General features: G+C 37.6%; 1 protein-coding gene across 5 annotated transcripts in view; it reads right to left on the reverse strand.

Annotated features, from left to right (window-relative positions):
- The window catches only part of aqr (aquarius intron-binding spliceosomal factor), a 62049-nt gene extending 53260 nt beyond the window's left edge, over positions 1 to 8789 (reverse strand). For 2 of the 5 annotated variants that reach the window (XM_036592954.1, XM_036592950.1), the window contains exons 1-13: positions 8678 to 8748; positions 8263 to 8378; positions 7631 to 7687; positions 7287 to 7327; positions 7153 to 7188; positions 6945 to 7065; positions 6698 to 6838; positions 6100 to 6168; positions 5490 to 5590; positions 5315 to 5391; positions 1683 to 1747; positions 708 to 824; positions 430 to 543 (exon numbers count right to left, since the gene is read on the reverse strand). In XM_036592954.1, coding sequence (XP_036448847.1) covers positions 430 to 543; positions 708 to 824; positions 1683 to 1747; positions 5315 to 5391; positions 5490 to 5590; positions 6100 to 6168; positions 6698 to 6838; positions 6945 to 7065; positions 7153 to 7188; positions 7287 to 7327; positions 7631 to 7687; positions 8263 to 8337 — 1014 coding nt within the window. In that variant the 5' untranslated portion in view covers positions 8338 to 8378; positions 8678 to 8748. Of the gene's footprint in view, positions 1 to 429; positions 544 to 707; positions 825 to 1682; positions 1748 to 5314; positions 5392 to 5489; positions 5591 to 6099; positions 6169 to 6697; positions 6839 to 6944; positions 7066 to 7152; positions 7189 to 7286; positions 7328 to 7630; positions 7688 to 8262; positions 8379 to 8480; positions 8635 to 8677 lie in introns of those variants that run through there. The other 3 variants (XM_036592952.1, XM_036592953.1, XM_036592951.1) reach the window with 3 other exon arrangements.
- Positions 8790 to 13591: the final 4802 nt, after the last annotated feature.

Raw genomic sequence — 13591 nt, forward strand, 5'->3', positions numbered from 1 at the left:
GGAGGGCCAAATGAATCAAATTCAAAATGCAGGAGGATACAGAATTTCATTAACATCACAGGTAAGGGAGCAAGCTAAGTTGAAAAGTAGCACCAGTTACGTATGAAAACATTTAAATGACATCAAATTTCATGACATCTTACAAGCGAAACTCAGTAACTTTGAGTAATGCCCTACTAAAAGGACAAACTTTTCAATAATAAAAGTGCTTCTTTTCATTACCTTGTCATTTTTCAATTACATTTAATTCAAAATAAGTAGCAACACATTTCAACTTAGCAATAACAAAAAAAAGCTAATTTAAAAACATTTTTTTTTGTTTCTCAGCCCAATGTGTCCTCAATTTCAGCTTAAGTCAAACATTTTTCAAAGAATTCAGTCAATCACTAACTTTTAATTTTAACAAACAGCACACAACAGAATATTTACCTGTAGAGAAGTAATCCTGTCATAATGGATATTTGTCATCTCCTTCTCTGTGAGGGCATTTCCAGTTTGGTCATTGATCTCAAAGCCAGTGTAGAACTTCAACATATCCAGCAGCTACATAAAAACAAATACTGATAAAGCACATCTATGCAGAATCTCCCAAAAACATAGCATGAACAACTAGGTCATTATTGGGTCAGTCTTGTCTAGCAGCAAACAAGACTAATATGAGTAGCCCAAAACTATGCAGAAACAGAAAATTTTCCATGGGTTTCAACCTGGCAGAAGAGGTGACCCTCTTTCTCTCGCTGTGTGAGACTGGACAGGTGGCAGTTGACCACCAGGTGAGAGTCATCCAGCACAGTGTTGAACCAGCGGCGGGTTGGGAGAAGAGCCTGCCAAAAACATCAGAGAGGTTAGAGAGGCCTCATGAAAATGTAACCAAAAGAGATCACTTGTACGTTATGCTACTCACTATAAATGATTCTATGCAACGCCATATGAAGACTAACACAACTGAGATGCTAAAAATACTCATCGCAATACTAGTTATGATAGCAGTACACCTTTTCTCACACATGGCAAAGCACACCATAACCTGATTTGCAGTGTTTATGTAATTCAAATCAAATCAAGTTAGCAGAGCTCTGAAGAATCAATATGACAACTCCTCTCTTCTTCCGAGCAGACTTTTCAAACTCCAGGCCTGAAGCTGAGCAGAGTAAACAACCAAGAACAATGAAGGTCATAATCTGACTATTCAAAAATCATCCATTTCTGACACAAGGACTGTTACAGAAAACATACAGACTTAAACGGCCAATTGCTTTCATAGTGAAAACTTAATCTAACCAAACCTGCCAAGTGTCAACACAATGAAGTCATGTTCAAATTATTTATTATTTACTTGATATAAAATCATAAGGTTTATATTGATTTAAAAAGATACTAGATACAAAGTAATAATTTTTTTCTGTGCATAATCCAATAAACACTGGGCCTTTATTATTTGCCACAGTATCATTTTTGCTATCAAAAACTTAGCTTCAGTATCAAAATTTGGGGTCGTGACAACCCTAGTGACAACACTGAGACATTGACAAACACTCTACTTCTTGGCCTTAAATGCTTTATCGTCAGCTGAACGTCCTACTGTCACAGCTGGACGCCATGACTCGGGAAAATACCAGTTGTAACATTAACGGAACTTCTACATCAGTTCCACCAGCCTGTCCATATAACAGTCATCTCACCTCCAGGTCAATCATGAGCTCGACGAATCTCTCGCAGTAGTGCACCTTTTCCATATCAACAGGGCCTGGAACAGAAAAAGGAAAACATCAGCAGACAGCACACACACCAAATAACACAGGGCATGGCTGGGTGGCCAAAGCACGCTGGAGGGACCACAGAAGACTGAAGAGTAAGTAACCATAACAATGTGCTGCCCACAGCTAGCCACTCCCATGCAGTGCATGGAGACAGCGAGTGACAGGAAAGATTAGCAGCAGGAGCCCGCAGTCAGCCGGCCCCTCGCATGTCACACTGCCCATCCCGGCGCAGGTGGGCAGAGGGGGGCAGGCCGCGTCGGCCTGAATTAGTGGAATAGGATGGGTGCCGTGGGCGAGGGCCAGCTGCACGAGCTGCTCTTTCAAAAGGTGGGTCAGATCAGAAGAAGGAAGAAGCACACAAAAGACAAATGGAGAGTGATTTAAAAAGGAGCTCCCCTCTGTAATGAAGTCTAAATTATATTATATACTATACTAAATTATATACTATATTTAGTCCTTTTTCTGGACCTAATTAAGTCTAAATCTAGACTAAATGGGATTTTAAAAACCAGTGGCTTTGCAGGGGGGATGAAAAATCAGCAGCTTTGCATCACAGCTCATGATTAGGCTTAGTCCACATCCAGAAAACTGGTCCAGTGTGACTGCAACATGCCATGGGACATATTAAGCACATCAGGTTCATATCACAAGACTCTGTGTGATATGATTAAAGGCCTACATTACTTTGACCAAAAGAATTCGTGTTTGTCTGATGACATGAATGCTTTTCATTCTCAAAATATCAAAAGATTTCTACTGTGCTATATAATACTCCTAGGATCTAAAACGTTTCTATCCCTGTATAACGTTCATACAGTACTGTTCTCTAGTAATCTGTAATACTTCTGTAATATCCTGCAGCATACTATATTATTTACTGTGATGTATAAAAAGATCATTATAGTAATCCTATTAGCTACTGAATTTGTTTAAACTGTGATTCCACAGCAAAAACAAACAAAACAATTAAGTTTTCAGACCTAAGACATTTACAATAATTATGTTATGATCTATTTAACTGAATTATCAGCAAGCTAACTACTTACAAAATCATTGTTTATAAGATACTTTATATGGGGAGGTGGCCGTCCCAAACCTTAACCTCTTTTGAGATGAAAGTGAAAATATTACTTAATTTTAAGATCTTTATTTCTTCTTAGGTGAAACTGAAAGATTTACATTTTGGCCATTTTTGTTACACCCCTGCATTTTAAACTAGGAAGTGAGACAGTATCCCTGTCACTCCTGGCCACATGGTGAGCAGTTACAGTGAACCCCTGGAAAACAAGCGAAATGGTCTGTGATAACATTCTTTCTGCTTATCTCTTTAAAGTTCCATTTAAATTCATTCATTTAAAATCTAATCTGGAAGTACAATGATTGAAAATAAATTAATAAATAAACTCTATCATGAAAATATTTCTCAAATCTAAATGTGTCACAATTGGTGGCATCTCTAGAAATTCTCATAAGTGAAATCTAACTAAAGTATATTCATTCATATTTAAGTTTTTTGTTCACCTGAGCAATTAGGTACTTAAAACAGTGAGCCATGATTTTGTGTTTCACTGGGGTATAAATATAGTATGACACAGGGGAGAGGGCCATTCAGCTGTTTTCTTGTAGCCATTTCCTGATTTGTGCAGCTGGCCACACGGTGTGCAGTTAAAAAGTTTAAAACAAGTGGAGATGTTAAGAATCTGTTGGTAAGAGAACGTGTATCTATACTGACACCACGCACAGTACGTGGCCAAAGAATCTGGTCCCCAGGATCACAACTGGGGAACCGCAGTCAGTCAGGTGTTGGAGTCAGAACATCTCCCAAAATACATAACCACAAGTTGTTAATGAGGGTTCACAAGCATCTGATGTCAGGACCAACAAACTCAAGTGCCTACGGTTCGCTAGATGTTACTGGAACTTTCAGTGGGACCATGTTCTGTGGTGAGATGAGACCAAAATAGAGCTTCTTGGCAAATGATGCCAGAGGTGGGTTTGGCACAGACACAAGGATAGCCATGCAGAAAAGTACCTCATCCCCACTGTGAAATATGGTGGTGGTATAATGAACTCCATCAAGTACCAGCAGATATTAAATCAAAACCTGATTGACTCAGCCAGGAAGCTTAAAATGGACCATGCTTGGATCTTCCAGCGGGAATAAGATTCAAAGCACACCTCAAAGTCAACACAAAAATGGTTCACTAACCACAGAATCAAGGTTTCGTCATGGCCACCTCAGTCCCTGACCTAAACCCCAAACCCCAAAACCTGGGGATGAGCTGAAGAGGACAGTGCACAAGCATAGACCTTGGAATCTGAAGGATCAGGAGAGATTCTGTATGGAGTAATGGTCTCATAGATTAAATAAGGGGTGTAAACAATTGTGGCACTCATGTATTTGAGAAAAGTATTTATTTCATGATAATATTTAGGTTTATTTTCTCAACCATTGTACTTCAAATAAAGATTAATTTTTTGGTAAGAGAGTAGAAGGATAAGCAATAGAGAAGGTTTTTTATAGTCTGTTTTGCTCATGTTTACCAAGGATGCCAATATTTGTGAAGGGCACTGTGGACTGTGGATTGTTTTGAGGTAACTCTGTCCCAAAATCTGAAAAATAATGTGTAGCCTTGTAAATACATATTTTCTGCAATCAAGTAAACATTTTTGTGTTTTAATGAAAAATATTCTGATCTTGTGTGTGTGCAACTGTTCAAAGCTGTGTTTGCTACTATATTGTGGCTGAAGTATTGCTTTGTCATGTACTGGCTAGTGTTATTGATCTACACACAAAATTAGCTAAGATTGTCACTACCAAAACATTTGGTAAAGTTTGGATAGTATTATGATTGTTTGTAGTGACAAAATGAAATCATATATATTAATAAAAAAAATAAGATTTAGGGTCATTACCAACAAAAGGCTTTTAGTCTAAAGCCCAAGTCAGTTAGAAGTCCAAAATGTGTTTTGAACCCTGACTTTAAACCAGTTTGAGAGAATGACCCATATAAATTCCTGTAACATCACAACAAATATTTTTAAAAAGGGGCAAAAATACGGTACAAATATCTAATCAACCCATAATTAGACAAATACTTCTTTCCATTAAAACATTTACTTACTTGTTGATATCTTCTGCAATATTGATATTGTGAAGTCAAAGATCATGATAATAAAAAAAAATGATAATAATCAATTGATTTTAAAACTGTTCCAAAATTTTAACATGCCAACATATAATACAGCAGGCCACTTTAAACCACTTTACACAAATTCATAATCCTCTTAAATTGGATGGACGCATGGATTACCAAATTTAAATTTAAAATTTGATAATCCATGCTAATCTGCCCACGTTACACAATAGGGAATACAAACAACTAGCATTTTTCCTAAATAAACTCTGAATAAAAACTTTTGCCGTCACTTCCAAGAATGGATGGGCAAACTGGGTCATGAGGGAAAAAAAAAAAAATGGAGCAAAGCATCTGCTGCTGTCATGACCAAAATAAAGCATTCTGTCAAAAGCCAGCATGAGTAAAAAGGCTTACCTGATGGTGGGATGGACATCAGTACAGCAAGGAATTTCTTTATGAGTGAACAGAGGAAAGTTCGTTCCCTTCTGGCTCTGCCAAAGTTAAGGTTTTTGATAAGTTCACACATCACACTACCACTGGACTGCTTCAAGTAAAACTTGAACTTATGAGGAAAAGGGAAGATCCTTACTGCTCTGCATCCTTTGGGTCCATTTTCTCATAATTCTTTTTTATGAGGTTCCAGAACTTCTGCAGCTTGGGGACTTTCTTCAGCTCTTGCTGGAGTCTCGACTGCAAAGTTTCAAAATTCAAGTTCAGCCTAAAAATATAAGCCACTGAAATCAGAGCAAACATTTTCACAAAAACAAGCCCCCCAGGGACACTGTGACTGAACTATACTGAAATACTTTGAACCCAACCTATTTATTTCTTACTTCTATAGGTTCTAAAAAAAATGATTGCGCATTCTAATTTGTGAATGTAAGTTTACTGGACAGTTTTGAGATTCAGAACTTAATTCCATGACAACTGTCCACGCTACCAGTCAGAAGACTGTCAGAGGAAATGCAATGACATAAATATGCGTAAAATATCTTATATGTGAATGTGTAAACTCTGCCTATTGCAGAAATGTCCACAGCCCTAGTTAGTACACAGTCATATGGTTTTGGTAATTTTCTAAGTTTACAGAGAACAAACTGACAGTGTCCTTATTTAAAAAATGTAAAAACTCAACAAAATATCTGCCCAGAGACGCATACGACTGTATGTGTGTGTGACTGTGGTGCTGCAGTGCGCACCGGCAGGAGGCACATCCACATAGGCAGAGAGATGAGTTGTTGGACTTGCTCTCGGATCAGATCCACCTCCTGCGACAAGAAACGCATCCAACACCATCAGATAAGAAACAAACCCCTCATCATTCACAATCAGTTATATGCTCGCCAGTAATGGCATAAAAGCTCACTACACTATGCAACACAAATAAAAGCTCTCATGGTCACTGCAAGTACTACATGTAGCACTGCATGACATGTTATACTACTTGGTTGACTGAAACCACTAAAATGCAGCACAGCGGTGCCATCTAGTGGATAAGTCATCAAATAACACTTAGACACTGTGCAATGTAGTTATTGATGTACACCATTTGTTTAAATGCTGGTCCTGGAGTACCATTGTCCTGCATGCTGTTGTGTTTTCCCTGCTCTAATACACCCACTTCAGCTCAGGAAGGGCTTATTAAGTAGCTGATCTCATGTATCAGGTGTGTTGGGAGCTGGAGAAATGCTAAAACATGCAGGGCAGTGGAACTCCTGGACCAGGGTTGAGATGTACACTAAAAAATACAAAAGACACTATGACATTATAAAGGCTTCTAAAGCTACTGAAACTAACCAGGCTGTTAAAACAGTGATCAAGGAAGAGCAGCAAAACCGTCTGCTCCCGTAGCGTCAGGCCAAGCTCCTCTCCTGTTAGACATGCATCCATGATGCACTTAAAGAAGTAAGGGAAGTGACGGGGCTCTTTCTTAAAAACCTGATGGGAGAGAAAGACGGATTCCCCATTATATACACAGCAGCTCAAACATCATGCAGAAGAAGACTGCACTAAAAACCGCCATATCCTTCATTTAGGCACTCACCTCCCAAGCAGGTACATTCTCTCTGAACTTCTCATTGACCATACAACAAATGGACATCAGATAGCTGTTACTAGACACCTCTGGGCTGTAATTAACCCACAAGTAATTCTCGAGATACTGGCTACAAGACAAAAAGGCACAAATTATTAAAAAAACAAAAACAATAACACAATTAACACAATATCTCTTCTAAAGCAAAATCACTTACCTAAATTCCAACAACATGATTTTTCTAATTGCAAATCTAGAAAAAAAGGTGCATGGTCAGACAGAAACAATAAATATGCTTTTAAAGTTAGTAAGCACTCATCTTCAATGCGAAGTTCATTCCAGTGAACTTACTTTGACTTGAGAATTTCATTCTGATAGACATCTTCAATGACCTGAGGGCAAGATAAATGTAATGTCTGAAGTGTACTGTAAATTGCAGAAACCCTAATGTACAGGATTTCTGATACAATATACAAATGACAGCAAATATCCAGAGACTATAATAATTATCATAACATACATTGCACTGTAAAAGTAATGTCTACAGCACAATATTAAGACTAAAGTGAAACAGTTAGGTACAACTCAATAATGCAGTAATGGGACTTGAAGTACATTAATTACAAAGCAATACTTCAGCCACAATATAATAGAGATAAACAACACAGTAATACATGATCAAATCTCATCCACACCTTGTATTCAAATGGCAGCTTATTCTTGGCAAGGGGGGCCCAATATTTAACCGAGAGCTAAAGAAAACAATAGAAAACAGGAGAGTATAGAATCAGCATAATTCCAGCATTTTCATAAACAACGTAACCTTCTTAACAGCACTATGCACTGCAATACTTTCGTCCCAATTAGTCACGTTTAAGTCATAACACAGTTCATATTTAAAAACATTATGGATGTAAACAGTCAATGCAGTTCAGGTCTCGGTCTGTGAATATCAGGAGATGCACAACACTTTTTTTACCTTTATTAATCTACGCAAAGTGGTAGAAGTGTGTACGCAAATAATGCCCTTAACGAAGTTGGCCAGCTTCTTATTCTGATTTTCCCGTTCCACCTTAAACGGTGCAGAAGTTACATTCTGGCGCCAGAGCCCAGAAGGTAACCTAGCTGCTGCACCGTTTAAGGTGGAACGGGAAAGTTCGAACAAGAAGCTGGCGAATAGGAAGCTAACTTCAGCCTCGTAACGTTAAGCCATTTACAGAGATACAGAAATATAAACCGTTGGCTAGCAACTTTGTTCTAGTAACAAACTACTTATTAAATTATACAATTATTCATGTAACGTTAGTCATATAGTTAAAGTTCTTACCTGGGTCACGTATTCTGCATTGATTTGAGACACTGATGGCGCAGCGGTTTTCTTCACTCGCGCGTCCTTCTCCATTAGCTCTCCAGTAATTCCACAACCTGACGACGTTTGATTATCTAATTATTTAAGGAATTTATGTCAGATAACAGACAAATACGAACAGCTACGCATAAGACACAGAGTTAACCAGCAAGCCTAAAAAACTAAGCACAACCTACCTAGAAAAGTGCTAACAGTCAGCGAGCTAATATGAACTCTTTCAGTAGCTATTTGAATTAAGTATCAGTTAGCTAGCGCCAGCAGGCTAACATAACGTTTCTTTACTGTTTTAAAGCACATGACCCAGAATAATACCTTGTACCCCACTGTCCGATACCAGAACATTAATTCGGTAAACGGTATAGTTGATAAGTACCTGTTTTACTAAAACGTCATTAATGCGTTGTTAGCTTGTATATGCTAACATGTGTGAGCGCACTAAAGTAGTGAAGCTGGTAGAAACTGCTTTTTCGTCATCTTCAAAATAAAAGTCACAGAAAGCAAAATGTATAATATTGTAGTAAATATATAAAGCAAAAATGTAACACTACTTTTCTGTTATTAAATTTTAATTTAAACTAATTTGAATATGAAGGTCTAACCTTAGGATTGTCTTTTTTTTATATGGGTACAGGAACTAAGTTAGCCAACTAATGAATTAGGACTGAGGTTGTTTTTTTTTTCATGTTTTTTTTCTCTTTTGCATGTGAAGAAGAATTTGTCATTAGTCCTCACCAGAAACAGATATGACAATCAACTTTTTTTTTGGCATCAGCATACCATGCCTATATCTCCAATATGTAGCATAACTGCTAATTAATGTCATATTGAGTTTTTTTTTAATCTGCAGCAAATGTAACTGTACAAAGACAAAAAATCTAAATTAAATCATTTAGTTATTAAATTCAGATTAAATTCAATTATTTGGAGTTCACTGTTTACAACAAGCAAAGTTTGGCAACTAATACAAAAAGTTTTACATTATCAAATGTCCACATCAGACCTTACACCCCTCTGTTACAGACATAGGGACAACTTTTTAATTTAAAAAAGTAACTGCTATGGCCAGTCTGTAAATCCAACCTGATACAAAAGACCATAGAATGATGATTCAGATTATATTAAGTGAACGCATTACCACAACACACAAAATATTGACATGAACACAAAAACACAAAACAAATTGTTAATGAAGTTTTTTTAAGCATAGCAAAATCTAGCTGCAATGGGTGCATACTGAGTAATAGTATCATAGTCTAAGTTTGTGAATCAAATAGGGACTACTCAGGTGCCTAACTTAAGTATACTAAAGGGACAAAATGTAATGCACTGATATATCTGGGCAGTTTTTTTATTATTTATTATTAATTAATTTTTAATTATGGACTTTTTAAATCTCTAAAATTTAAGCCAAGTGTTTCAATGTAATGCTGATGTCTAGGAATTAGTAATAATGAATTATGCTTGAGCTAGAATGAAAATAGAAGAAAGTGCTACATGAGTTTCTACACCTCAAAATTAAAATTACCCCACATACCCACTATGATTTTTTTTTTTAAATAGAGGCTGATGTAAATGCTGTATAAGGACAGATTTGGGTTCACTGGTATAGACTACAGAAATTGAGTGATCAGATACAGAAAAGCCAAAGGGAGCATCATAAACATCACAAATACAACTTTTGGTTGAGAAAGATGTCCTATGTACACTCTATGCACAATGTAAATGAAAAAAAGCAGAATGCAATGATGTGCAAATTGTTTAAATCCTATATTTAATTGAACAAAAGGACATATCAAATGTTGAAACTGAGAAATGTTACTGTTTTTTGAAAAATATATGCCCATTTTGAATTTGAGGCCAGCAGCATGTTTCACAACGGTTGGGACAGGGGGAAAAAAAGACTAATAAAGTTGTGTAATGCTAAAAACACACCTTGTGGTTAATTGGCAACAGGTCAGTAACAAGACTGAGTAAAAAAGAGCATCTCAGAAGTCTTTCAGAAGTAAAGATGAAGAGGGGATCAACACTCTGTGAAAAACAGCATAGGTAAATAGTGCAACAATTCAAGAATAACATTTCTCAACATAAAATATCAAAGAACCTGTGGGTTTCATCATCTACAGTAAATAAAATCATTAAAAGATTCAGAGAATTCAGAGAAATCTCTGTATGCAGGAGACAAGGCCAAAAACTAATGTTGGCTGGCTGTGATCTTCGGGCCCTCAGGCAGCACTTCATTAAAATACAGACAGTGGAAATCACTGCATGGGCTCAGAAACACTTTTATAAACCACAATTTGTGAACACAGTTTATCATTGCATCCACAAATACAAGTTAAAACTCTACCATGCAAAGAAGAAACCATGTACAAACAGGATCCAGAAACACCGTCACCTTCTCTGGGCCTGAGCTCATTTAAGATGGAGTGAGCTGAAATGGAAAAGTGTCCTGTGGTCCGACGAATCAAAATTTTAAATTCTATTTGTAAATCATGGGCACTGTATCCTCCAGGCTAAAGAAGAAAGGGACCACCCTGCTTGTTATCAGCACGCAGTTCAAAATCCAGCATCTGTGATAGTATAGAGATGCATTAGTGCACATAGCATGAGGGACTTCCACATCTGTGAAGGCACGATTAATGCTGAATGATATAAACAGGTTTTGGCAACATATACTGCCATCTAGACAATGTCTTTTTCAGGGAAGACCTTGCTTATTTCAGAAAGACAATGTCAACCCACATTGTGCATGCATTACAAAAGCATGGCTCTGTAATATCTGGGTGTTAACCTGGCCTGCCTGCTGTCCAGGCTTGTCACCCATTGAAAACGTCTGGCACATTATGAAATGAAAAATCCAAAAAAGGAAACCCCGAAATGTTGAGCAGCTGAAATCCTATATCAAGCAAAGAACAGGAAAACATTTCACTTTCAAAACTACAGCAATTGATCTCCTCAGTTCTCAAATGCTTACAGAGTGTTGTTAAAAGGAGAGGTGACGTAACACAGTGGTAAACATGCCCCTGTCCCAACTTTTTTAGAACATGTTGCTGACTTCAAATTCAAAATCTATATTTGCATGTAGGGGTGGGAATCTCTAGACACCTCACGATTCGATTACAATTCAGAGGGCTGCGATGCGATTATAAAACGATTATCGATGCATCTTAATGCACCTTTTTTTTCTATACATCATTTCTATTTTCTCAGTGTGTGAGGACTTGGTAGTTTTAAAGCAAAGTATTTGTAATGATTCATAATGAATTTACTTCCAATATCTTTTATTAATAAATCAAATGGAAGTGATGTGGCAAGCGAACTGGAAGGCTCTCATTCACTGCCTTTGGAACACATGAGACGCTGCTGCCACTCATAAAATGCGCAGTTACGGTGAAATGGATGGCAATGAAAAGTGGCAATGGATGTCCACGCAGCGCGTTACAGCCGTCCTACCCGTTTTTAGTGACTTAATAACTTCGGTTTTGGTCGCGTTGTAGAGAGAGTCGCTGTGTCAGTAAAGTATCTTTGAGACGTGACGTGTGCAGCATAGCGCGAAAGCCGTGTTTCGCAACGACTGAGAATTGCCGTGCAGACTGCAGGTCACCTAGCAACGATGCGTTATTCGCATTTATAAGCACCGCAGTTGGTTTCCTGGTACGTTAAAGCTGCAACGAGAGACTGTCAAACAGTAAAAAGTCGCAAAGATGAAGTCGCTTCTCTTCCGAATTTTCTCGTTCCACCTTAAATGGTGCCTCATTTACATTCGGCGCCTCAGTCAGAATTTAGGGTGGAACGGGAAAATTCGAACAAGAAGCTGGAGAATGAAAAGCGACTTCAGCCTCGTAAGACAGCCGAATGTTGAGAGACATTTTACAAGAAACTGCTCTTGTTTTGAGGAAAAGTTTTCTGGCGGAGATGGAAGAAAAGCGGCTGTAGGCGAAGCTTAAAGCAGAGCAAAGTAAGTCTACGCTCTTGTTTATATTGTTTAGCCTATACTAGGACATTAGCACATACTGACACATACTGGACATTAAATGTTTGATTTCTGTTGAAAGGACAAAAAGTTATCATTTGTGTTGTGACTCCTGATCTAACCTGGCTTTAATGCAGAGGGAGCCGGTCGGATTTCTCACTCATCCAGTAGTGTTTTTGTTATGTGCCGTCACAGACTGTCCGGGCGCTGCACTTACCCACTTCCAAGTTCCGTCTTTTGCGTTCTGTCAACATTACGTTATAAATTAAATATTTAGAAAATTGATTTTTGACATTTGTGAGTCGATTCAGAATCGTTCACGTCCGCATCGCGATGCATCTAAGAATCGATTTTTTTCCGCACCCCTATTTGCATTTATTTTTCAGAAAACAATAACATTTGTTAGTTTCAACATTTGATATGTTGTCTTTGTACTAATTTCATTTAAATATAGGGTTTACATGATTTATTTTTCATTGCATTCTATTTTTATTTACATTTTGCAAAGCGTCCCAACATTTTTGGAAACGGGGTCCTACAAAATCAAACAAAACAAGGTACTAAAGTAATTTTAAAAGATTGGATTTTTAAGTATGCCTTTGGAATACTCATTTATAGTAACTGTCCTTGTGTCAAAACCAAAGAGAAGCTGCTTGTGTTCAACTAGTTTTGGGACCAATACCAATACTTTCCTCATCGCTCATACTGCAGAAGACTGAGGGAAAGCATTTTTGTGTTCTGACCACATGAGGGCGCCATACTCCACTTAATTCAATAAGAATCCTCCATGCCATTATTTTTCATACTACAGCATTTCAAGCAGTGGCTTTTTAAAGCACTGTCGATAAAAAGATACAAATATAAAAATGAAAATGTTTCACTCCTATAGGTCCAAACAGCATCACAACTGTCCTACGACTACTGCACTGTAACATGGTAAACACACTGTACTACTGATGCCGTACTAACAAGTGTCCTAGTAACTACAGAGATTAAGAGAGTTTCTCATTTTCAGAGAGGATAGTTCTACATTCATGCTACCAACTGAAAGAATGGTCACATTTCCATAATGAAGAAGACTCATTGAGTTTCTTGACCTCACAGTGTAGATCTGAAGTATCTGGTTGTTCATTTCTTACAAAAGAGAGGAATACATCTTTATTAAAACCAACATTCGCATCCATTTACATTTGTAAAAGATGAATCACTTGCAAAAAAAAAAACAAAAAAACCCACAATCCTCTCATGTGTAGGCAGACACTGTGCTGACAGAGTGATGGGAATTGGATTGTAGACATGCTGTCCCAGCTCGCG

The sequence above is a fragment of the Colossoma macropomum genome, unplaced genomic scaffold (genome assembly GCF_904425465.1).
Source record: "Colossoma macropomum unplaced genomic scaffold, Colossoma_macropomum, whole genome shotgun sequence".
Lineage (NCBI taxonomy): Eukaryota > Metazoa > Chordata > Actinopteri > Characiformes > Serrasalmidae > Colossoma > Colossoma macropomum.